Source organism: Cibotium barometz, chromosome 9, assembly GCF_041138505.1.
Source record: "Cibotium barometz isolate CiBa-2024 chromosome 9, ASM4113850v1, whole genome shotgun sequence".
Taxonomy (NCBI): domain Eukaryota; kingdom Viridiplantae; phylum Streptophyta; class Polypodiopsida; order Cyatheales; family Cibotiaceae; genus Cibotium; species Cibotium barometz.
In genome coordinates this window covers 5289767-5316992 of record NC_141054.1, presented here as the reverse complement: position 1 = coordinate 5316992, position 27226 = coordinate 5289767, and the positions used below count along the sequence as shown (strand labels likewise).

The 27226-nt window shown below is 46.0% G+C and overlaps 1 protein-coding gene across 8 annotated transcripts in view; it reads left to right on the top strand.

The window, feature by feature from the left end:
- Positions 1-27226, top strand: part of LOC147635179 (golgi-to-ER traffic-like protein) — a 168894-nt gene that overhangs the window by 40372 nt on the left and 101296 nt on the right. For all 8 annotated transcript variants that reach the window (XR_015266607.1, XR_015266609.1, XR_015266608.1 and 5 more), the window contains exon 4: positions 25464-25545. Coding sequence is in view for 4 of the 8 variants with exons in the window: in XM_086802380.1 (XP_086658506.1) it covers positions 25464-25545 (82 nt within the window). In the remaining 4 variants the exon portion in view is untranslated. The remainder of the gene's footprint in view (positions 1-25463; positions 25546-27226) is intronic.

Genomic DNA, 27226 nt, shown 5'->3' with positions numbered 1-27226 from the left:
GGTCGAAGCCACCATGACGCTTCCCCTACTCTCCACAGAGGGTATGGATGATATCAAGCCAGATGCTCCGGATGGGCTCCATTGGTGGGGTGAGGGTGCCCTTGATGGCCTTACTACACCGAGCTCTCCAAATATGCCATGCAACAATATTGCTACCAAGGTTGTTAGAGGCGTCAGAGGCGTTTGGTACGAGGCAGGTATGGTACACGCCTCGAAAGACTCGTATTTTTTAGAGACGTTGGAGGCGTGTTAGAGGCGTCTGTTATATATATATATATATATATATATATATAGTGAAAGCTGAGAGAGAGAGAGACTAGAGTGTGTATGTATGAGCCTTGAGGGAGGGAGAGAGTGTGTGTGTGTGAAAGAAAGAAAGCTGTATTAAACGTCTGCAAAAGGCCAAAATGACCTATGAGACCAAAATAGTCCATCATCATCATCTCGATACATCATCAAGATTCAAGGGTACAGAGTAAAATTAAATGAACCGGTAGAGTATAGAGAGAGCTCCAAAAGTGGGTATAAAAAACATCATCATCCTAGTGTGTTTGAAGTTTGAACTTTGGGTCTTGAGAAAGGCTTAAGGGAGGGAGGGAGAGAATGAGGGAGAGAGAGAGTGTGTGTGAGAGGGGCTGCTTTGGGCCCTTAAAGCCCCCGTCAATCTCAAACTAGCAACCAAAATATATGTATATATATATATATGTATATGTATATGTATATGTATATGTATATATATATATGTATATATATATATATGTATATATATATATATGTATATATATATATGTATATGTATATATATATATATTTTTTGTAGACGCCTCGATCAGGCAGTCGTATGCCTTGAATGCCTTGTACGCCTCGAACGCCTCTAACTGTTAGAGGCGTGCCTCGTAACAACTATGATTGCTACAAATGTCCCATCTCTGGCTTGAACCGGGAGTCCAATGATTAGTGGAGAGAGGTGGTGTAACTATTTGGCCCTCCTAGCTCTATTTCACATGATGGAACCAATTCCTGGACACCAGACAGGTGGAAGAAGGCATGGGGACAAGAACCGTAAGGTTTGCTTAAGAAAAGGCACCAGTCTCGGTGAAAAAGCAGGAAAAAGCAAAAATTCAAATTGGATTGACCGCGAGCCAAGGGTACCATTGGAAAGAGGAGACTGAGCCAGACCAAAAAAGCTAAAAGCCACTTTTCCAAAAAAGCAGCTCTACCTTGAAGCTAGAAAAGCATAAATCAAGAACTTTGGCAAAGATGAGTAATACTTTATTATTTAAAAAGAAAAAGGAAAAAGCAAAGAGTAAAAAAGAGCAAAAGCAAAGTAAAAGAAGAAAACAAAGCAAAAGCATTGCTTTTGGCGAAAAGCAGGGATCCTCTCAAGTATAAAAGAAGCATGAACGCCTCCCTTTTCACCATTGTGGGGCTCATCATCAACTTCATCATTAAAGGTGGAACTCTTCATCTTAAACAAGGCTTTGGGAGAGTGAAGTTATCATCATCATCATGTTTGAGAGCAACCTCTCCATCATCATTGAGTGGGTGTGGAGATCAAGGTTGAAGTGTGAGAAGATCAATCATTGTCTTTTCTCCCAAAGCGTGGGTATTCTTTCCTTCACCACCTTGGCTGAGCCATCTTTTCGTGTTACACTTGTGCGCCACCAGCTCCGCCTGATTGTGTTTTCTATGCTAACAAAGCCACAGTCGCCTGCTGTTTGGCTGCGCCACCTGTGCACCTTTTTGAATCACCACCTACAACTAGTACTTCTTGATGCTGCTGCCTAATGAGTGCCAGATGCCGTAAAGAGCCACCTGTTGTAGGCGTTACTCCCGTTGGCTGCAATACTTGGACAGCACCACGCCATTGAAGCCATCACTGCCATCACCTGCTGTGAAAGTTGTGTGCCGTCACTTGCAGCCAGTTCCTTCACCAGCACTTGCAGCCAGTTCCTTCACCAGCACTTGCAGCCGCCTGTGCCCCTTTTGCGCTCCCTATGCCTTTTGTGTAACGCCAGCCACCAGCGCTAGCTATCGCCACCTAGCGCCAACAGCCAGCATTGGCGCCAACCTCCAATGCTCTTAGCGCCAGTACTCTGTCTCAGCCAGCGTTGCCAGCCCACAGCGTAGCACTGCCCAGCGGTTCCGTCAGTCGCGCCAACTACTCCGCCAGCCTTGTTAATACTCAGCTCTGACAGCGCTCAGCTCCTTCGTACAGTAGTCATCCAGCCAGCCTGTGCAACCAACGCTGCAGCTAGTTGGCTTGCGCTAGAATTGCTACCCTTTGTATCTGGTTGCCACCTTTTGTGCCTGGCCGCCACCAATTCTGCTTGGGCACCACAGGATACATGTAGGTGCAACCCATTGATCAAAAGCTAGCTACCAAAATTTGTTGGTCATTGCGCACAAAGCCGTCGCTAACAAGGATAGAGCCGCGCCACTGTCAACAACCTCCTACAGGTTGTTGGTGAGGGACCTGATTTGATATATATATTCCTTTGTGGGGTCTCTCATTGAGGATTGCTTTACTCCAGTTCGGGCATTAAGTCTACTGCTAGATATCATTCCCCGAGCACCTGGTGTACAAACTAGGGAACTTGGACTTGGACTTGGACTTGGATTTGGATTTCGATCTGGATATTGGATCTTGTACTAGCTCGGTGAGAGATTCTTGTGGGTCATCCTCGTGGTGTGCTCGTCATTAGAGATCTCGTGCCTCGACACCGACTTCGAGTTAGGGATTCTACAGCGGCATATTTGTTTGCTTTTGTATTCATTAATTGTATTGATCTTGGCTTGCGTGCCCGTGGATTGTTCCTGAATAAATTCCTGAAAGGGGGCGGGGCCTGTTCCCCGCTCAATGTGGTGTACTGTGCGCAAGATCCCTATTCCCTTCTATCTCTCCCCTCTCTCCCCTCTCTCACTATATCTTTATCTCTTGTACACGTGGGTGAGTCTATCACTGTATGCCGCACTGAGCTTACAGGTGGAACTAGAAATGCAGAAATACGGAGATGAGAGATGTGCAAGTGAAGTCCCTCATCATCCTCCTCGTATGCCATGGTGGCCTCGGGCTCCGTGGCCCAAGCAACTGTGCCTCAAGTAACTGTGTGGGAGGTGGCCCTAACGTGCATCCATGTATAAGCAACTTGGCTTGAAGATCTTCATGATTTCTGGCTCGACGATTTTTAGTGTTTTGTATGTCTTTGGTGATAGATTGGATAGGAAAATGATGAGGAGGTAGGGTGTGGGATGTATTTGTTGGCATACCTCCAAACGGTCACCACCCTCCTTAGGAATTGAGTGAATGAGCCCTTTTGGCATATGGCCAGTGATCATGAGTTTTAGTGAAGTTTGGTTCATTTTAAAACTTGTTTTTTTTCAAAAGCCACATAAGTGGCTCAAAAATTTTCAGGATCTGCAACTTTGAGGGTTTGAAATAGTTGTCAACTTTTGTCTTGGTGATGTCATATCTGTATGAATGAACCAGATACATATAGAAGAATTTTTCATAAAATTTATGAACTACTAAAAAAATTGTTCAAAAAGTTATGGTATAATAACTCAAATTGAACAATATTCTTTAAAAACGCTCTCAATGAAGACTCTCAAAAAATAGACTTTTTAAGCTATTTTTGTTCTTATGTAAATTTTTCAACTACTATCTTGTGTTAGGTACAAATCCCTAAAAGGGTTTTGTTTAAAATTTTATTACAATAGAGTAATATATATATATATTTTTTACAAAAGTCTCTAAAAGCCCCAAAATGGCTTTTTTTCTACAAGACTAGTGTTAATATGCTTATACTCACCTATATTAACCTAAATTTATTATAAAAAGTTATATCAAATTTTTCATAATGTATATTAACCTATATCAAATCTATAGTGAAGGTGGCTCGAAAACCAATGTCTATGAGGACCCAGTGAGGAAGGAAGAGGGGAACCCGTAGGCCATCGGGTCATGGGCACGAGGGAAGGCCTAAAGGGCGTCACTCAGCTCGCTTTCCTGAAGAGGCAAGCTCAAGAAAGGCTGCACACCGGTGGAGACCACCTTGCGTGTGTGCTACCACTCTCTCCCTAACCAAAATGCTGGAACCTGAAGAGGAAGGGGTAGGGGAGGATAGGTCATGGGAGGAGGATGGCAAGAGATAGGGGAGGGACGGAAAGGTGGGAGGGGAAAGTCTCGAAAACAGAATGACAGCAGAAGGGCGATAGGCGTAAAAGGCAGGCCAAGGAGGGCCGGCAGAAGGGTGGCAGCGGAAGGCAGACAGGAGCAAGAGGCAGGACAGGATGGCAGGAAGGCAGGCAGAGGGGCAGGAAGGCGGGCTGAGGAGGGTGGGCGAGAGGCTGAAGGGTAGGTGGAGGAGGGTGGGGCGCACACAAGCTGCGCTAGAGGGAGGAGGGTGGCGGGGGGCTCACATTCAGATGGAGGCTTAGGAGAAACACAGGATGGCAGACGGGCCGGAAGGTGGGCTGAGGAGAAGGCGAGCGGGAGGATGAAGGCGAAAGAGGCAGGGGGGTGCACACCCTGGGCAGGAGGGTGAAGGGTGTGGCTAGGGCAAAGGGGGAGCTCCAACTCTACGCTTTTATTTGTTTAATCTGCTCATTTTTCAAGTTCCTTTCTTCACTTTATTTTAGCCGCATTAAATAGCTTCCTTAGTGTCTCCTTGACTGCGTTTTCTGGTCTTCTTTCATGAGATTGGACACATTTAATTTCCCCTAAAAATTGTTCTTTTGTATTTGCTTGAAGCTTGGCCCATCTTCTTGGAGCTTTGACAATGTGTTTTGCAAATCTTTTCTCCTTTTGAAGCTTCCCCAAACTGTAGATATCTGTTCCTCTCTTTGATATTTATTCTTCTCGTTGAGAGAAGACAACTGCTTGTCCATTGGTCCGATCCTCTCTATGGACTTGGCATTGTCATCATTTTATTTGTCTAAATCATGTGAAGATATAGATATGACTTTAACGTGGCCGTTAACTTACTTCCACTAGCCCTTGTCTTTAGAAGCTATTAAGTTTTATCACCAATTAATTTCTCTTTACAAAAAGAAAATAAGAAGACCCTCATTTATTCTTCCATTTAGTGAACTGTCACAAGCTTTCTTGGTGAGTTTTAGGATTTGTAGGTTGAATGCTCAAACAAGTATTGCCTCTAAGATGGCACCATGATATGGTGACTCACCCTTTGCATGGGTGGCGTAGGTGGAGCCTTTGGGCACAAAGTAGCATATGGCAACATAAATATCACATGGCCGATCAGTATGTATGCGGATCCACATGAAACGGGCCTACTCATCTCTCCTCATGACTTGCACGACATGCTGTAGCTCCTCCCTGTAAAGGACAGCAACCCCTCCCGATCTTCTAGTACCTCCACGTGACCTTGCCTAAGGGCGGCAAGTGGACTCCCACCTGTAGCCTCTGACCTCTGGTAAGCGGGTGCCCGGGGCCTGGTGTGTCTCCGTATAAAGTACAATGTCTCTCCCTCTGAAAGTCTCCTCAAACATGCCCACATCCGTCCTCATCTCCCCATTGCAGTTCCACACTGCAAATCTCAGGGGTTCTCATGGGCCGCGCCCTGTCATGGGCGCGCCTCTGTGATGATCACATGACCATCCTGGTAAACCGCCCACTGGCCCGCCTTGCGGGCCTCTAGAATCCGGGGCATACATTCCCTCGATGTGCTACCTGGGCTGGTGTGAGATCGTTCTCAAGGTAGATTTTGTCTCCCTTGAGGGCTCTCCTCTTGGAGAGAAACCCTCGCTGTGTCTCTAGGTCCGCGAACTTGAGGATAACTGGCTGCTCCTTGGCAATGTCTTTCCCTATTCTCCATGCACCGACAATAATTGTCTCCACCATTGGTGAGCATAATCTTCCAAGTAGAAGGAGGCAAATTGCACTTTATCTTGGTTTTAGTGGAAAGTTTATGCCTAATACCATGTAGCCTCAAATCAAGCTAAGAAACATGACACCCTAAGATAGGGTTCTTCTTGTTCCTTTAAGACATGAACCTCACTTCATTAGGATCGTCCTCCCACTTTATGAGGATGTCATGCACTATTCTAGCATTGCAGATGTACTGTTATGGCAAGTGACTCTACCGCGCGTACGAAACAGCATCAAGTGCCCTTTTTTGAGAGTGATGAGCCCATGTACAGAGATCTAGCACCAGAAGAGTTGGGACTTGACAGGACTTGACAGGACATGGAGGATTTAGGTTCTGGCGATCATCTGCTGAAGCAAGGAGGAGAACACGGATTGGCCATACTCAATGGCCTCGCTCGATGGCCAGGTTCAAGAGCCTTCACATGCTTTTCACATAAGCATGCACACAATAGGCAGCCGAGAGCACGCTCCACGACAGAGACCCAGTGCGAGTACACTGGACTACTCACTGGGACCATTATCTCTCATACCGAACATACAGTCTGACCTCGCCCCATCGTTGTAGCTGCCGATCATGCATACCTTTCCTTCAGCATTGCATGTCGCTTTGATCTGATGCCACCACCGAGCGGCCCCCAGAGACTCCCCTGATACCACTTCACCAGAGAGACGGCATCTGGCTACGCCAACCACTTGTACAGTGCTCTGCATGACATGGACCCACATGTACCGCTGGAGGACTTCACGACACAGTTCGCCTCGACACTCCACACATCAGCTGACATGTACTTCCCTCACACTAGGCCATTTGTCACACATCCGAGCAAGAATGTCCCACAGAAAGGCTGGTACGATGATGAATGCCGGTACCGGTCCTGAAAGCGGGTGATCCTACGGTTCCGAGTAACTAGAGGACCATCATGGTTGGCCACGTGCTAGCAAAACTCTATGGATCGGTACTAGAGCATGAGTTGAGCAAATGGGCAGAGACACATCAACATCGGGCAAATCGACAGGCGGGGTTCAGGAGGGGATACTCTACCCTAGATCACATCTTCTTCATGTTTCGGGCCATCATCCAGGAGGGCAGAGCTCATGGGAGGAGAGTATATTGTTGCTTTGTGGATTTCCGCGAGGCCTGCTGCAGAGGCTACAGGACATGGGGGTGCCCGTTGAGATGAGATGGGGAGTCTTAGCATTGTATGAGTTAGTCAGAGGCCGGGTCCGGGCTCCAGGAGGGATGTCAAAAAAGATCACCAGCACTATTGGGGTGAAGCAGGGTTGCCCGCTATCGCCCACACTCTTTGGGCTATACATTGCTGAGATCTCTGACTACATTGACAGACTAGGAGGACCTGGAGCTAGCTTGGGAGGAGTGTTGATCCTTTTGTTACTCTATGCCGACGACATTGTACTTATCTCAAATACACCAAAGGGGCTGCACAGACACCTGGATGCATTACCGACCTTCTGCCAGGATAGGGACCTTACAGTGAACCTTGGGAAGACCAAGGTAATGGTGTTTAACACCTCTCAGCGCAGCAGGCCGATTGGTTGCCTGAGTTCACCTATGGTGGGGAGACAGTACAGAGAGTCAGGAGACATGTCTACTTGAGGGTCACTTTTGTTGGACCGCGCTTTACCACGAGGAGGGCGGTGGAGGACAGATTCACTAGAGGATATGCTACACTCGAAGCCCTGGAGAGCCAGTGTGCACACATACAGTTTCATGAGCCTCGGACGAAGCTCTGGTTATTTGACACGCTGGTTACACCAGCGCTTTTGTACGGCGCTCCCATCTAGGGGCTGATTCTCTTATCACAGGCGGAGGAGTGGATCTACAGCAGAGCAGCCAGTCTCGAGTGGAGGGGCGTTTTATGATGGGTGGGAGCAGATGGAGAGACCACTAGTGATGATGATCTCCCGCATGATCAGGAGGAGTAAATCATCAGTACCACATGAGATAGTCCGGGCAGAGATGGGACCCCCACCGATCGTAGCGGAGGCCCTCTTCCAGACGGTCACTTTCATACATAGGCTATGGAGCCTCTCCAGGCACAGATACTCTAGACTCGCGCTAGAGTCATCGAGATAGCTAGCGAGTCGCATCACAAGGTGACACGAAGTGGTAGTATGCCCAAACAAGCACATGGTTACAGCTACATGGTATGCATATGGACCGCCTTCCACCTTTACAGTACAGCCTGGACTCCCCCTTCCTAGAGTTGAGCCGGAATGAGCTCAACAAGATCATCAGGATGGATATCCTTCAGCTACACATAGCACGCACATGGATCACGCTGACCGAGCCACTAGGGACAAAGATGGCTTTCTACCAAGAGCATCTTCTCCACTTATCCCCCGATGGTTTTGTTGGACATTCACCTCTCTCATGGAGTCAAATGTGCTATTGCCCAAATCCACAGGTCTTTACATCAGCTGAGGATAGAGACCGGTCGATATGGAGCCGTCTCCCTTGCCCCTGAGGATCGGATTTGCCAGCACTGTCAGCTGGAGCTAGAGACTGAGCACTACATATGTCGGTGCCCAGTGTACTACGAGATCTGATGGTGCTTTCATTGCCTCTTGTGAGATGGATTTGGGCCATTGTCCAAAATGGAGGACTACTCAGACCAGCATTGCCTTGGGCTTTTTCTCTTCGAGCTGCATAGACACCAAGACCAATTCTATGCTCCAGACAGGGGGGACATGTCCGAGACACAAGCCAGCCAACCCTTACTGACTTCTTCAGACCAACCCTTACTGACTTCTTCAGAGCAACGACGACCCCGCGCACCATTGACCACGAGTCGACTGGGCCCACAAAGCCACCTCGAGGAGTCACCCTAGACAGAGCTGGAGAGCTATGTAGAGCACGGACGACCTATTGGGCCGCGGCCCCAGCCAAGACGTTATCAAAGAATACAGGCGATATTGGTACGACGTCGTGTGGCACGACCTCGGCGCTTCAGGCTATCTATGCTGGATCAACCTATGCGTGGCATTATGGGATGAGTCTATCTCAGTTGCTTCCCATAGCCTACCATTTTTCCAGTTCCTCACTTTTATCATATATGCCTTTTTCTGGCAGTTGTATCAGGCCACTAGTTCCTCTTTGGCCACATGTTATAGCTAGTTGTTTTTCAGTTTATGCTTTTCATTTTCTACTCGTGACATTTAGCTTCCTTGAGTTTTGGATGTATTGGTACTTTTGTCTCATAGGCCACTTTGGCCTCTTGTAGACGTTAATATATCTTTCTTTCTCTCTCTGCTCATGTACTAGATCAGATTTTATAGTTCTAGATTTTTGTTATCTTTCTTAATTACTATTTTGTATCCAAGATGATGTACCTCATGGATATGATGTAACCTTTTGGTCTCATAGGTCAATTTGGCCTTTTGAAGGCGTTAATATAACTTTCTTTCTTTCTTTCTTACTTTCTTTCTCTCTTCTAAACTTTGCGTTGGCCGTACACAGGGGCTGCAGTTGATCCTCTTCTCTCTTCTGGACTGGAGAATTATGGTCGTACAGCAAACGTCCTCTTTTGGCTTTCTTGCACTGGCCGTATAGGAGGTGTTCTCCCATATCGGAAGCTCCTCTTTCATGACTGGCTGCACATAGTATAGCGTCCTTTGGGAACCTGATTCCATACACTCTCTTTTTGGACTTCATTTGTAGACTTCGACTTTTTACATTCCCATGTTTAACCATAAGAGGTGTCGGCCACTCCCATACGCTTGCAATGCCCTTGGCATCCTCCAACGGGCTATCCTTCTCCTTCCATCCCACCACCCGCACGTGAAGTGCACGGATCTTCCTCTTCCTCTCCTCCTCCATGGCCGCATTGACAAACTCCTCCTTGTTCGTTAGTGGCTTGCGCTTCTTCTCTACCTCAATCCACTCGGATGTGGCTTGCACCTCCTCTTGGGCCTTCTTGGCCACCGCCGCCCATGTTTGGATCTACATGTGTTTTGATGTCTTCAAGCTCCTTAGTGACGTGTACGGGCATGACCTCTTTGATTGGTGCACATTGTTGCCATGGCATCTTGTGTGGTCTTTTGGGCTCCCTCGTGGTCGTTTTTGTGGGTCTTACAAATGTCCAGCAACTCCTCTATTGCTTTCTTTTGCTTGCTGTCCGGCGCCGCTTCGAGGTAGATCCATACGGTGGAGTACTTCTTGCCACGCTCACCACGTGTACGGCTTTCCGGGGTTGTTCCTCGAGTCTTCCCCTCGGGTCTTGTTCCTGTCCTAGACTGAAGGGCTCTCCTGCTGTTCAGACTATGTTGCTGCCTTGCGGGCCTGAGCAAAGGGATATGGGAGGCGGAGGGGCCCAGCGCACTGAGGCAGGAAAGAGCAAAGGTGGGTAGCGCAAAGAGAGATGGCGAAGAGCAGTGTGAAGCGAAGTGGGGCAGGGCGAAGAGAGAAGATGGCGAGAAGGTGGCCACCTGCGCAAGGCGCAATCAGCAGTGGGGCTGAGGGTCACGCCATGGCGCAGAGAGAGAGAGAGAGAGAGAGAGAGAAATGAAATGAAATGAAATGTTATATTAACGTCTTCAAAAGGCCATAATGACCTATGAGACCAAAAGTTACATCATGGTGGATCTGATACAATGTCTGGATAAAAAATCCCAGAAAATGAAAAATAAAATGAAACTGGAAATGGAAGGTAAACAGAAACCCTTATAGGGTGTGAATATAGTGAGGGGGGTGGAGGTGAGTGGAATATAGTGAGGGGATACAATATCATGTGGGACGGAGGGGTACACTATGGAGGTGCCTCCATCTCATAATATGTGCCACATCGGACGCTGGCGGATCTCCTCAATATCCTCTGTGGTCAGCACCCTGATTGGGTGTCTCGCATGCCTCGCAAGAATAATCCGAATCCGCCGCTGCAACCTCCGTCTATGCTGGGATGCCCTCCTCCGTAGTCGTGGGCGTCTGGACCACCCAAGCTCAATCGCACGATCAATCAGTGTACCTCTGGTGTGGGCGGTATCCATGTCCCGCCTACTGCTGTGGTCCATCTGGCGCAGTGATGGCTGGACTAAAGAAGTCTGTAATGTGCCTCTGAGTCTGGCTCTTTGTGCGCCTAAGCAGGCTATCTCTATGTCTCCGCAGCTCAAGCAAGAACAATCCCAAACACCTCTGGTCCTGGTACCCCATGACTCTGGAAAGTGGTCCAAAACCCTCTCTGAATAAACAGTGGAAACGACCACGTATCTCATAGTATGTAGTACAATGGCATAAATAATGCAGCTCTGTCTCTGGCTCCCCATGGCATACTCGGCATATCCTGGCCTCAGCTGGTATACCTCTATATCGGCCAATCTCAATCTCAAGCTGGTGTGAGGATGTGCGAATCTGACCAATAGCACATCGTACTGCATGAGATAAGTGTACATCCATGTAACTGGGTCTGATCACAAAACCATCTTCTGTGAGCTGAAGAAAATGCTCTCTGTAGAAAGCCATCTTCGTGCCCAGCTCCTCAATCGGCTGTATCCATGTCCTCCTAATGTCCAGCTGAACTAAATCCTAATGGATGAGTGGTAATCTCTGTCCGTGTGTGAGTGAGAGAGGGTGCCTCCAGAGAATACTGGAAGGGAGGCAATCTTTCCATGCTAAAACCATGTGCCTGGAACCAAGATGTCATCTGTCCATACCAACAAGCCGTGTCTCCCTATAAAGCTAACTGTCGGGAGGACTCCAGGGCGAGGAGTGCATATCTGTCTCGGGGGAGATCCCACAAGCCATGTATGTAGGAGACTGATCTCGTAAGAGCCTCAATCACCAGAGGGGTAGCCGCCAGCTCTGCTCGAATAATCTCATGAGGTACCACGGCCTTGGCTCTAATAATCCTAGCAATCATAGATACCAAAGGCCTCTCCATACCTCTCCACCCGCCTGCGCTGTGATGGCCCATTGAAGGTCCCCATATCTGCACTCCATAAAGCATAGCTGATGTCACTAGAGTGTCAAAAAGCCAAAGTTTCGTTCGAGGTTCCTGAAACTGAACCTGCGAACACATCCTCTCCAAACCACCCAGGGCTGCATGTGCTCTAGTCAATCTAGTCTCTGCTGCTCTCCTCATCGAAAACACTGGCCCACTGAATACTACCCCAAGATATGTATATGCATCTGTATACTCCACAATCTCCTGCCCATATGTAAATGTGGAAGTTGATCGCCTAACCCACTGTGGCGTGGTGTTAAACACCATAACCTTGGTTTTGCCAAGGTTGACAGACAATCCACTATCATGTGCAAACTCATGTAAAGCATCCAGATGACGCTGCATACCCTCAGGGGAGTCAGAGATCAACACAATATCATCAGCATATAACAATAGTGGAATCCATGTACCTGCTAGCTGGGCTCCTCTGTCCCCCAATCTCTCAATGTAGTCAGAAGCCTCATCCACATACATGCCAAACAATGAAGGAGATAACGGGCAACCTTGCTTCACTCCTATTGTGGAGTGAACCAAAGTAGAGACCCCCTCTGGGGTGCGTACCTGTCCTGCAAACTGATCTATATAAAGCCATAATCCCCCATATGAGCTCTGTGGGTACCCCCATCTCCTGTAATCGCCTCATCAATCTGGCTCTGGGCACTGTATCAAATGCTTTGCGGAAGTCCACAAAGCTACAATAAATCCGTCGCCCATGCGACCTGCCCTCCTCAATAATGGCCCGCAGAGTCAAGATGTGGTCAAGAGTAGAGAAACCTCTCCTGAACCCTGCCTGTCCCTCTGCTCGAATGCCCTCTCTCTCTACCCATCTACTCAACTGCTGCTCAAGAATGGATGCATACAATCGTGCTAGTGTGTGACCAATCATAATAGTGCGATAATTCCGTGGCTCCATAGGGTCCCCTGACTTGAAGATAGGCACGATGGTGGACCTACTCCAAGTCTCGGGTAAGCCTTCGCACATAGCACGATTGAACATCACTGCTAGAAGCTCTGCCAGCATGTCTCTCGCATGAATAAAGTGCTCAGCGGCCAATCCATCATGATCATATGCTCTCCCAGTCTTCATCCTATCAATGGCCTTCCTTACCATCTCTGCGGTAAAGAAAAGTACATGTCTGTGGGCATGGTGCTGGCGGGTCAGGAAAAGGTGTCTGTCCAGGAACTGTATATAGAGATGCTGCATAACTACCCCAGACCTCTGCAGAAGTGATGGCCAAAGCAGGGGAGGACTCCCTCGAATCCTGGCTCAAGAACAGCTGGTATAATTCCTGCTCTAGCTGAGCAAGGAAGGCCCGCTTCTTCCTTCGCACAAGGCGTCGGAAGGGGATACGTGACTGTCGGTGAGTAGTGACTCCCAAAGCAATCTCCCGCTGCAGTCGGGCTCTGGTCTCTCTGCACTCCTCATCATACCAGCTGTTCTGGGGCATACATCCAGAACGCTGTCTCTGTCCAGGCTGAGTATGTGGATATGCCTCTCTCGGTGTATCCTGTAAAGTCTCTGTCAGTATATGGGTCAACTCCTCCAAAGGTCTCCCTGGCTCCTCTGTGTACAGACGTCTATAAATCCCATCTGTGTAGACAGCATCAGTCTCTGAGGTAAAAGTATATCGAGTGTGATCTGCCACTCGTGTCCTCTGAGCTGTGGTAAAGTGAAAAGAGATAGTCAATGTCAACAATGCATGATCCACTACTACCCCAATGGGCCGAGATCCAACTGTGAAGTCCTCAATGCATGAAACAAAGCTCGGCATAGCCATAACATAATCCACTGTGCTAGCACCATGTCTATGTGGAAAGCAAGTAAATCCAGCTGCTGACGGAAACCTCTGCAAGCCATTAAGTATGGCCAACCCATGTGCAGTCCCCATATCTACCAAATATCTCTCATACTCTGTGCACTTCACATCCTGTGAGCGTCTGTCTACTCCCATATCCAGAGTGTCCAGCTCTCTCAGCATCTCCTCCGAGGTATCATAAAAGGCTGTCTGGCGGTTGCCCGTCCGGGCATTAAAGTCCCCTAACAGGATGATGTCTCCATCCCTAGAGAACTCCCATATGTCATCATCTAGCACAGAGAAAGGAGACTGCCCTCTAGGTGCTGCATATGTCGATGTACTAGGAGCAAAATAGCATATGGCAATATACAAGAATCTGCCTGTGTCGGCCCTCAGTCTCACCCACATATATCTGGCCTGATCATCTCTCCGAACGATGTGTAGAAGCGGTTGCAGCTCCTCCCTGAAAACAACTGCCACCCCCCTGATCCTCTACTACTGTGTACCGATCTCGTCCCTACTCTGCAAGCTGTCTCCCATCTGTATCCTGTCACCTGTGGCATCATCTGACCAGGGGCTTGGTGAGTCTCCGAGTAGAAGACTATATCTCTATCTCTAAAGCTGTCCTCAAAGGCACCTACATCAAGTCTGAGGGATCCATTGAAGTTCCAGGCTGCTAGCTTTAATTTGGTCCTATAGGTCTCGCACCGTCATGTAGAGCGTCGCTCCACGATGACCACCCTCCCTTCTCTATAAAATGCTACCTTTCCCTTTTCTCTTGCCGCCCTAATCTCTTGTAGAAAATATGAAAGCAAAAGCAAACTAGAAATGAAACAAGAACACAAATGAAAGACAAAGAGTTACCTTGAGATGAGTGTAGACAAGACACAAGATTGATTGATTATTGATGTGACACCTACAATTTATAGGTGAGAAGTACAAGATTGAGTAGACTCACTTATGGGATAAATGTAGAGGTACCACATGGCACTAGACTCAAGACACAAAGACTCAACTGAAACTAGACTAGAGAAATAGTACACCTAGTGTGCACTTATTTCCAACACCCTCCTTAAGTGGACACTAAGACAAAAAGACAAGACTATGACATGACAAAAGATAAGACCAAGACAGAGAGACTAGACAAGGATTGAGAGACAAGCTAGAAGACAAGATGGACAAGACTAGAAGACAGACATAAAGACTGATAGACTGAGAGACAAGACATGAGAGACAAAAGATCCTGAGACACCCCTCCTCAAGTGATATCCTCATATGGGTCCACAAGGGTAGGGACAAGAGTGGATCTAAAACAAGACACAGTCAGATTGATAGACAAATAGACAGACATACAAGACTAGATAGACAGAAGACTGACTGTAGACCTGACTGTAGACAAACAGATGGACCTTGAAGACATCCCCTCCTCAAGGGCAATCTCTGCCTCTTGGGTAGGGACAAGAGAGAGGTCAAAAAGCATAATGAGTAAGACACTAGAATCCCTTGACCTACATCATCGGTGGTCAAAGTGGTAGACAAGAAAGGTGAAGTAATCAGAAAGCCCACTCCTCATCATGTGAGGAATGAACAACAAGATCTGCTGATGGAGATGCTGCAGCAACATGGGCTGAGGTAGATGCAGGGGCTGATGTAGAGGTTTTAGAGTAGCAGTCCTTCTCCCGGTGATTATCATGGCCACAAATGGTGCATGGATGAGCCTTGAAGTAGTCCTTCTCCATATGATTAGTTTTTCCACAATGGGTGCAAGGCTTTCTTACCTTAGAACCTCCTTTCTTTGCTAAAAATGCAGTGTCAGTTACCTTTTGTTGTTTTGTTCTTTCCTCTTCTTGGAGAGCATTGATGATACCTTCAAGAGTAGGATTATTGTGATACTTGAAGGTAGTGACAAGAGTAGCATAGGTGTCAGGTAAGCTTTTGAGAAGCACAGCAATAGCAATATCTTCGGAGATGGGGGACTTCACTGATGCAAGCTGAACCATAAGACTGCGAAAATAATTGACATGAGAGGCTATAGTAGCTCCCTCCTGCATATATGGATCAAAGAATGAGATCATACGTGCAATCTTAGAGTTTTTAGAGCGGGGTCCAAAAAGGGTTTCCAAGCGATCCATGCTCGAGAAGCAGACTGTATGTCGGAGATGTGATGAATGTAATCATCTCCAAGACCGAGCAAGATGACAGCATAGGCTTTGTCATTCTTGGCAGTGGGAGCATAAGTGATAACTTGCTCAATGTCGGAATCTTCGGGAGCAGCATGGTGAACAACGTCCCAAAGACTTTCTTTCATAAGATGGCACTTGATTTTGATTTGCCAAGTATGAAAGTTGGACCCATTGAATTTGTCGATAGACATGAGAGAATGAGTAGAAGAGGCCATGTGGGAAGGTCTTACCTCTTGCTAAAATGCAAGGGCAATGTCTATTCCCTTACAAGATTGCAGAAATGAATGAAAGAAGAGATCCAAACTGTTGTTAGAAGCTGGCTCTCTCACCACTTGTCAAGGCCATAGCATGTGACAGCCCATCGAAGCATGAGAAACTAGCAGTTTGCAGATATGAGATAAGAAAAGGACTGACCAGCAAACTGAAGGAGACAATGCACAGTACCTTGTAGACTCTTCAAGAGGAAGCGATGGCAGAACTGAATGCAGCAAATAGCTCGTTAGGAGGAAAGTCGATCTGCAGCTGCTTCTAGATGATGCGCACCCTTGAGTCGATGAAGAAGGCAGCCAAAGGAGAACAGTACAGCGGGCTGTATGAGCCTGAACAGGGTGGACAGCAAGAAAGTGGGCGGACAGAAAATTCAGGCCGGCGGGTTGCTTACTGATATGACGAGCTGTATGTGCAATACTAGAGGACAGAAGCGAACATATAGAAACGGTGAGATACAAAAAAAACGTGGGGCAGCACCCAGCTAAGCGGCGGCCAACAGCAAAGGCGGCGGCCTGTTCTGAACCAAGTGACTGAAAGAGGGGCAGTCGCTCACAGGAAATAGGGGCAAAGATGAGGGGAGCCAAGATAAACCTGCTCTGATACCATGTAGAAAATATGAAAGCAAAAGCAAACTAGAAATGAAACAAGAACACAAATGAAAGACAAAGAGTTACCTTGAGATGAGTGTAGACAAGACACAAGATTGATTGATTATTGATGTGACACCTACAATTTATAGGTGAGAAGTACAAGATTGAGTAGACTCACTTATGGGATAAATGTAGAGGTACCACATGGCACTAGACTCAAGACACAAAGACTCAACTGAAACTAGACTAGAGAAATAGTACACCTAGTGTGCACTTATTTCCAACATCTCTGGCATGACTTCCTTCATATGTGCAAGCTGTGAAAGAGTAAGATCATCACCAAGAAAAATGTCTGTATTCTTTAAAGTGGGTCGTCTCTTCAAGAACTCCTTCGCCTCAATAGAGGGGAAGCGGAGTATGAGAGCTCTTTCCTTTGATGTTTCCCCGTTGCCTCCGCTTTTTTTGCCCACTGTCCAGGCTTTTGCGTGTGCCGGACTGTCAATCCCCATCAACACCATAAGCTCTTTCACCTCCTCTTCAACTTTATCCCCGTCTTTAAGGCCGGTAATCCTCACATGCAAAGCACGTGTACGTCTTCGTTGTTCCTCTTCCAAAGTCATGTTAATGATTGTAGAGAGAGAGAGAGAGAGAGAGAGAGAGTCGGTCAGCTGCTTTTCCCTGTGTACTCATGCGCATGATGCTGAAAACAGCTCTCCCTTGCCTCTTTAATAGAGTCGACCAGCTCCCCTTTTGGATGTGCTTTTCCTTTTTATGCCAAAAGTGGCTTGGCTGTCAAAAATAGGTGCTTTTATGCTTTTCCCAAACTTGCTTCCCAAGTTTTAGCTAGGCGCCTCCTTCTGTCCAGAGATATATGCCCAAAAAGTAATAAGTCCGGCCACACTTTAATGATGTGTGAACCTGTTGACTTATAAACCGTATAAGCAACCTTTTAAGCCACATTAATAAATAAAATGCCATGTTGCTCAGGTTCTGTAGCCATCCTTTAGGCCAAACTTTGCTAGTGAATGCTTCAGCTTTCTTCTGTGGAAAATCCCCATTCTCACCTTGGTTTTGCTCTATGTATGGGCTTGCCCCAAAACATTGATAAAAACTGGTGCAAATGGTGATATCCCCTCCGTCTTATAAAGCAGTTGTCTGCAACTGTATAAACTTGATACCATTGGAATACTCTTCAAGTATAGCAGATCCACTGCCAATTTCTGGTATTTCATAATCCGGACATTAACATAAGTCTAGATCCACGATCTGAAGTTTGATATGGGCACAAGAGCCAACCGTATCAAGAAATAAACCTTATCCATATCCCGAGTCAACAAGTCTAATAATAACTTGACACAGGAACAAGAGCCAACTGTCCCAAATATTCGATAAATCCATAAGTAGCTTTAGTACTTGCAAAAATAAAATAAGCAGAATACACGGCCGCAAGAGATCTTGCCACGCCATCGGACTGCAGAAGATCACCACTCCTATGATCCATGTGCATGCCCAAGCCAAACATGCTTCACATGTCCATATGGTTCAACGACCCTTCCATAGATGCTCGCCGGGGTTTCCCCTTTCCTCGAGACTTTACTCACTAGGGTCACCAACTCTTCCATGAGTCCGGATACCAACTCACTAGAGTCACCAACTTTTACACGAGTCCATAGGGTCACTATGAGGGCAAAAGGACGAAGGACCAGATGTGCAAGAGATCAGAGAAAATCAACATAGCACTGAATGGATGAATGAATGTACGTATAATGATGAATCTAGTACAAGAGTGCCTCGGTATGAGGTATTGATGAAGTGACCCTGAGTACTAGACTGGTGATCAAGCAAGGTCGAGGACTAAGGCTCGCGTTGGAGATAGTGGTGGCACTCTGTGAGGATGTCGATGTCGAAGATTGCGAATGCAGGACTGCACAAGAGGAGAGTGCTAAGCAAGTCCTGCAAAATGCAAGACTGAGTAAATGGAGGGCTGCTTTGTTGGTGATGATGTTGAAGCAAGGTATGCTGTGGGAGCAGGCCGGTTGCTATATGGTGTGGATGATGGAGCCCTACGTAGAGGTGGTATAGCAGGGGCATCGCCGATGATAGATGATGAACTGCAAGAGCAGGTGGCGAACTGTAGGATGGTGTCAATCCTATGGAGTGGAGTGCCTGATGGTGAATATTGTGAAGTAGGGTGTTGCCGGATTGGTGATGAAGCTCGATGATGATGTCTGGGCTGGTAGCCGGGCTGTTGCTATTTGCAAGGGGTAGAGCCGATGGCTTCTTGATGATGATAATTGATGTGATGATGGCCAAAGGAGGGGCAGTGTGGGGTTTATATAGGGTTGGCCCCCCCAAAGGACCAAGTCGGCTGGCCCTGTCGGCCAACCTGGCCGACCTGGTCAAGAGTCTTTTTAGGCCTTTTGTAAGGCCAATAATAAGGGCCTTCTTGGGCCCTTATGGAGGACCTTTTTGCACCCCCCCCCCCCCCCCCCCGGTAGCCCTTTTGGGCCTGATAGTCACACAGTCACCAACTCTTAGTCACTCACTAGGATCACCAACCCTTCCATGAGTTCATGATATACTCACTGGACAGAGTCACCAACTCTTCCATGATCCCATGATTTCAGATAGTGAGTAATCAGAGTCACGAAATCCTCTCACTAAACAGAGTCACCCAACTCTTCTCACTTGACAGTCACCAAATCTTCCTTGAGTTCAAATACTCACTCATTAGAGTCACCAACTCTTTCATGAGTGCAGTATAACATAAGATAAGAATAAATCACAGGCATAGAGATCTTGGTTCTCCATAAACTTGTCTGCGATAGATAGTTTTATAGGAATTTCAGCCACTAATAGAAATTCATAGAGAAATCCTCGATCCATAAGATATCCATAAAGTTGAGAAATCCACTATGTCTCATAGAACATGTAGCCAAAAACATATTGTATCCCAGACTCCAGTAAAGGGAACCATAGAGCTCTATATAAAGCCCAAGAAATCACAGAGCCAATGATAACCATATAGATGCTCCAAACCATCATATATGTATAAATCCTCGAGCAAAGGTATTCCAAAAACTTAGTCCATAGTCGTTTAACATATCCGTATGAAAAACCATATAAACCATGCTTTTCAACCATTATGTTTACTTGAAACAGTTCAAGGCAAACAACACATGATTCTCCTTGTACGGGCATACAAGGGTTAAATGTATTAAAACACTTCCAATAAATTACCAACAAGCATCAACTCTACAAAACGCGAAGTATACTTAGCTTTTTTTTGCCAGGTTCGTCAAGAAGCTTAGAGAAATATCTCCTAAGATATAGCTCCATATAACTTCTCTGTAAGCTTGATTATAGGATGCACAATATCCATATGGAAAGAGTGCTGAACCTAGGGATAAAATTTGTGAATCCATAAATCCTTAGACCAAGGTGTCTGATGCTCATGCTCTTGCACATGCCTGCTTCCATAAGCTCAATAGCAAAACTATTGGTCAGTTGTAGTCCCCACTTTTGATCTTCTCTCTTTCTCCTTGCTGGAAGGAAGCCTCTGCTTACCAGAAAGCCGCTCTGACACCACTGTAACTAATATGTGGAGACCCGAAATGATAGACAGACACTTCAAATACCAGATACAGCTTTGAAAACACAGCGGAAGAACCATAAACAATATAAAAAACACCGCACTGAGCCGAAACGACTGCCCCCCCCTAGGAACTTCTTTATTTAAATAGAAGATTTTTACAAGAAACCAAGGTGTGGGTGTAGACTTGTGCCGGATTTCCCAGAAAGCGGCAGCATAACTCTTTCCCATATCTCTGTCTAAAACCAAGATAAAAACAGCACCAAAAGCTGTCCAAAACAGTCCCAAAATCAGCCCTGAAACTGTCCCGAATCTGGCCGTTGCACGACCAAGACTGTGAGAGAGACGAACACCAACTGAAACTGCACTCGTGGAAGCTGTACGGCTGCTGTATAACCACTGTGCTGCTGCTGTACTGTGTGCAGCCAGTCATGAGAGAGGAGAGCAAATAGACGAAGTTGACTAGCCTTTGATATGGGAGAACACCTCTTGTACGGCCAGTGCAAGAAAGCCAAAAGAGGATGTTTGCAGTATGGCCAGAATTCTCCAGTGTAGAAGAGAGAAGAGGATCAACTGCAGCCTTGTGTACGACTAGCGCAGAGTTGAGAAGAGAGAGAGAGAGCACACGAAGACAGAGAGAGATCTATGCGAAGAGAAGCTGTTGTAGGGTTTTGAATTGCTGTCTGTTGCTCTTTTAGGGTTTTGAATTGCTGTTTTCTGCTATTTTAGGGTTTTGATTTGCTCTCTTATTGCTGTTTCAGGGTTTCGAATTGCTTTCTGCTGCTGTTTTAGGGTTTCGAATTGCTGGTTTCTGCTGTTTCAGGGTTCCGAGTTGCTCTTACTGGTGTATTTGGTTTTCAAACTGCTATTTTTTGCTGTTTTAGGGTTTCAATCTGCTGTTTTAGGGTTTTGGGCTGCTGTTTAATTGGCAGACACATAAATTTTATGCTGAGTTGCATCCCTCTTATGCTAGAGAGAATATTGTCAGGCTTGAAAATTCACTGGGAGAGATGATTTCAGAGCCTCATAGCATCATTGATTTGTGTGTTCAATTTTATCAGGAGCACTCCTGATCTAATGTTGTTCATGAAGCACGTGCTAGTTTTCTAGCATTGGTGCAACATCAAGTGTCTTTGGACTCGGTCAACATTTTAGATGCTGATATTACAGAGGAGGAGGTTGGCTTTGTGCTTGCTCGTTTGCCCAAAGACAAGAGCCCAGGTTGGGATGACATTACTAATGAATTGTTTTCCAAGTATGCGGATCAGTTGAAGGGTCCATTGACATCCATTTGTCAGGAGATTTGTAATCTGAAGCTATGCTTGATTCTTGGAAAGTGGGGGTCATTTGGTTGTTGCCGAAGGTGCCTTCTCCTTTTGCTTTAAAACATTGGAGGCCTATCTCTTTGATGGGTTGTATGTATAAGGTTTTCTCTAAAGTCTTGGCAAACAGATTGCACAAGTTTTTGCCGGACTTGATACACCTTGCTCAATATGGGTTTATAAAGGGGGCGCAATATCTTGCATAATATTCTTAATGTTCAAATAGGCATTGATTATGCAAGGAAAACAAAGCAGGAGGTGGTGATGGTTGAGGTGGATTTGGAGAAAGCCTTTGATCATGTCATCTAGTCTTTCCTTGTTGAATTGATGCATTCTATGGGTTTTGGACCACGTATGTCTCATTTGATCTACACTCTCAGCCATGGATCTTAGTCTCGGATTATGATAAATGGTGGAGTTACGTCCCCAGTGTCTCTTGCTCTCTGCGGCAAGGATGTCCGTTGAGCCCTTTGCTATTTGCTTTGGTTACACATCCCATGCTTACTTTGCTTACTCAGTTGGCTTAGAAGGGGGAGGTGGTTGGGCTAACTTTGCCTTCGGGTCAGCAATTGGTGGGTCAAGCACTGGATGATGATTCATTTATGTTTCTTAAAGCCAACAAAGCCAACGTTGAGAGGGCAATGGAAGCTTGGTCTTTGTTTGCGAAAGCTTTTGGGTTGTACATAAATACGGAGAAGTCAGCCCTTCTTAGTTGCATAGAGAGAGATTTATAGAAGCTTGGCTGGCAGGGTCATGTTGTGCGGCGTGGGACCATTTTACATTACTTGGGCTATCCTATCGGGGTGGATGTCACCAACAAACAACTTTTAGAATGGATCTCAGGCCGTATTGGGGATAAGTTTGTGTATTGGAAGTCTCAGGCATGGTTGTTTCACACCCGACTGAAAGTGGCACAGGTCATTATGCTAGCTATGCTCTCTTATTTCTTGCCCTTACTTCCTTGGTCTCGAAAGGCTTTGACAACTCTCAGCCAGCCGCTTCGATTCATGTTGTGGAAAAAGAAAGGCAATAATCGAGGGTTGACTTGGGTTTCATGGAAGCATATTACCACCCCGAAGAGATTAGGAGGGGCAGCTCTATTGGATGTTTGAGTACACCTTCTTGCCCGTAGGTGGTCTTTACTTCAGGCTATGTGTGCTGATTTCCAGCCATGGATAGACATGGTTGTTGCATTTGTGGAGGATGTGGGTATTGTGCGTTGGAAGACCCGGATTGTTGCATCTTGGTGGGATGTTCTAAATGCTTCACAATCTGTGCGTGTATCTGCTTCTCCTCTGTTGGATCATTTAGTTAAATCATTGCAAGAGGTGTTACGGTTCACTTCCTAGAGACCTCTAGATTCTCGTTTAGATGAGAACTCCTTGCTTGCAGAGGTGTTGGCCACCTCTCGTGTGATTACTTGGCCAGAGAAGAATAATTGTAGACGGCAATTCAATCGTATGGCGAGACTGGGTGTTGTGAGGATGTCTGGGTGGCTGCGAATGTTATCATTCCGCCGTGCTCATCATAGATTTCATGTGCCCTGAGGTTACAGGTGTATTTGGTTGCAGTTGCAACAACAAGTGCAGTCTCTAGGACACCTTCCTAGGATGGATTCTTCTCATCATGGGATGATTGGGTGTTGGGTCGCAACACCAGGCTGCTGAAGGCTTCCACTAATGTTTGTATATCATCTTTTGGTCCAAGAGAAGAGATGGCTTGCAAAAAAAGTTAATAAAGTATGGAATGTTAAGAAAACGGCCTCTTGGGGAGGAAGCACATCCTATTCTGTGGTTGGCATTCCAAGCTTCCTTTTCTGGGCAAAGTGTTTATTTGGCGAGTCATGGTTGGGGGCCAGCCTTTGGCCACTGCCCTTCGGCGCTTTAGACTTTCGAATGGCAACTGTTTCTTCTGCCAGACTTGTCCAGAATCTAGTCGGCACAGGTTTATTTCTTGGCCGGTGGCTCGCCAGATATGGGAGTTCATCTCTTTAGTGTGGCAAATGGTGACTGGACACTTTGTCACCCAGGCAGTGGGTATTTGGACATGATCAGCCAAGGGGGAACAATCAACAACATGAGGTCTTTTTTGTTTTCTTTCGATGGTTGGGTCCTTGTCATAATTGGCTCATGCGAAATGCTTTCATCTTTGATTCACAATAAGGGGTGAAAGGTCATGTCCAGCGTGTGTGGTCTATTGCTTTGGCAAGTTTCTTCTTTGTTCGATGCACATGTTATCAACAGGGCGCAAGCTGACCCCTGGTTACATGCTCTTCGTATGGTGGGCATGCCTCTGCGTGGTTGGCAGTCTAAACTCCCTTACCAAGGTAAGGTTTTCATTTGGAGGATGTTGGTGGGAGGATTACCTACACGGGATCAGCTCAGCCGTTGTAAAATTACATTGGCCTCTTGCTTCTTCTGCACGACATGCACTGAAACAGTTATGCATCTGTTCATGAGTTGTCCAGTGGCCCGTCAGATTTGGTCTTTTGTCTCTCGCGTCTGGGAGGCAGTAGAGAGGTCTACTGTTTCGGCTCATCAGTGGATATTTGGGATTTGTCCTCAAGTCATTACTTCGGACAGTCACCTTGTGATATTCCATTTCCTTAGATGGACAGGACTTTAGCATATTTGGACTACACGGAATGGGTTCATCTTTGATTCCTTGTCTGGAATACATGGGCACATTCTACGTATCCGCGGTTTGCTGCTTTGGCAGTTTTCTTCTCTTCTCTCAGCTCAGCTACTGGATGCAGATGTTATTTCGTTATGGTCTACGCCGGCTCGGCTGGCTCATCTTTGATGCTTTTATCTGGGATGCTTATTTGGCTAGGAGGCTTTCTTATTAGTGTACAGGTTTGCATGGTCATGATCCTTTATAGAGGATCTTTTGTGGGGGTTTTTTTGGGGCCATAGGTTCTGTGTGAGCCAGGTGGCTGATGTACATTTTTACATATAATATAAAACACCATTTCACGAAAAAAAAAAGAGAGTCGGTCAGTTGCTTTTCTCTGTGTAGTCTTGCGCATGATGCTGAAAACAGCCTCCCCTTGCCTCTTTAATAGAGTCAACCAGCTCCCCTTTTGGATGTGCTTTTCCCTTTTATGCTAAAAGTGGCTTGGTTGTCAAAAATAGGTGCTTTTATGCTTTTCCCAAACTTGCTTCCCAAGTTTTAGCTAGGTGCCTCCTTTTGTCTAGGGATACATGCCCAAAAAGTAATAAGTCAAGCCACGCTTTAATGATGTGTGAACGTGTTGACTTATAAACCTTATAAGCAACCTTTTAAGCCATATTAATAAATAAAATCCCATGTTGTTCATGTTATGTAGCCATCTTTTAGCCAAACTTTGCCAGTGAATGCTCCAGCTTTCTTTAGTGGAAAATCTCTGTTCTCACCTTGGTTCTTCTCTATGTATGGGCTTGCCCCAAAACAGTGATAAAAATTAGTGAAGGGACCAAATGGTGACACATTATGCCAAAAGAGAAATATTATGGGTTAAAGGAACGTTGCCATTCAAGGATAGCTTTAGATGATATTTTTCCACATTATTTTTTACCTTGAGATAAAGGGGTGGCGTTGTATGTGGGTACTCATCAAAAGTATCAAAAGATTTCCTCTAAGGAAAACATTGAGACAATGAAAAGTGTAGGATTTGCTTTCTATAAGTGGGATCACCCATTTGCTAGGTTGATATATTTCCAAATATTTCAAATGACATCTACATTACATATCAAGTGATATGAAGTTAAACTTTCTACTTTTGAGAGCTTTGATAGTATAAACAGTGTGGCTGCATGAAATTGGTGATATATGAAATTATTTGTGTTGTGCTAGGCATTTCATGAGATTTGTATGTGATGTAGGTGACATGCGGCGTTGAGCTGGGAGTTTTGCTTGTGGAAACATTTGGAAAGGCTGAAGTGAAATATGATGACTTTGCTTTAGGTAGTATTTATTATGCCATGGACATAATTTATTGGTTTGTATATTGAAGCTATAATCTGTTCATAGTCATTGCAAGCCATATATGGTAGACACTGGATGATATTGAATTCATGCTTCTGGTTGCAATCTGAGAACTTTTTCAGTGGTTAGTTATGTGCTTCAATAGCAAGGGATTTTTTTTTTGAACTTAAAGGGACTTTTATTTAAGCATGAAAGAAACAAAGCAAAAGCCAAGGCTCAAGGTACAACATGCATAGCATGAATAAACTGCATAGGTGGGTGGAAACACCAAGATAAACCAGATGACCAGGTTAGTTAGTCATGGAATCAACGTATTGGTCAAGATTTCGGATTGTCACTTGCTTTTGTGCTCACAAGAGAATGGAGAGTCTTTACATTCACTTTGGAAGCTGTTTCTCTTGGCTATGAGAAATCTTGAGGAACCCTGCATCCTTCAACCAGGTGGCCTTAAGTGTATGCACAATATCAGTGTAGATGCAAGAAAGCATCTCAGAAAGTAGGATACGAGTTCTGTCCCTGGCCTCTGTGAATTTCGCTCTCCAGGATGTGTCAAGTTGTGATGTTGGCCATTGTCTCCTAACGAGTATCAATAGGAACATGACATGGTGTGAAAATGGAGACTAGAACTACATCTGTTACGGTCAAAACCTTAACCCTAGTTGTTCAGCCCTCAAGCACACAAACGTGGACAAGATGATGCAGAGTGCTCACAAAAAGCATAAAACCCTAGCATGGCATAGATTGTTTAACCTCCAATCCATATATTTATCAGTGGCCCTCCAGGCATCCAGTATGAACATGACCGGCCAAACCATACGCACGGCCTGCTGTCCCCCCCCCCCCCCCCTCCCCCCCACGTGTCCTTCTGGTCCCCGTGCTACACAATGACCGTCTTTCAAGAGCGTTGTCAGGTCGGACAAGCAATCACAATTAATGCGTTAAGTGTTGTTGCGTTGTCCTATGCTGCCATGGATTTCACACTTTCCAGCACTCCAATTGCTAGGATTGTAACAACATCCATATGGAAAATTCAGTAGATTGACCATGAATCCTGACAACTAGAGAAGAGTTAAGAGTTCTCATAGAAAACTTGTGGTCTAGACGTGGTAATCCATGCAAAGATCCCATGCCCAAGTTGATATAACCATTGGAGCAGGACAATAAGGCAACCAAGAAAGAAATGGCTGCCCAAACAACCTCGGCTTTCTTGCATGTCTGTAGTTCCATAAACAATACCAAATGGACTCTAGAGTTGAGTGCAGTGTGGACATGAGGGGCTTGCTGCAAAGACCTGTTTCCATTGGTTCATTGCGATCCCTCCATGAATAGAAAGCCAAAAGAGAAGGAAAACCTTTACGTGTTTGCGGTTTTTCCATAATCTCCTTTAGAAACACCTTTGCATATCCCGTCTCGGTTGACATGCTGGTGAGAGAATTATTTGCTGATATCTACTCACATTTCTCGGAACCCATCTCAAAATCTAGGAGGAGCACAATGAGATCTTGTTGGCACATCCTCGCCGAAGCTGTAGCCTCCTAGAAAGTGAAAATGTTGTCCAGAATTCTCTGATATCGAACAAAACCTGTCTTGAGTATTACGAATCAAGTCGGGGAGGAAGGGCTGAAGTCTCCGGCTGATGGCCGTGGCCAAAATCTTGTAG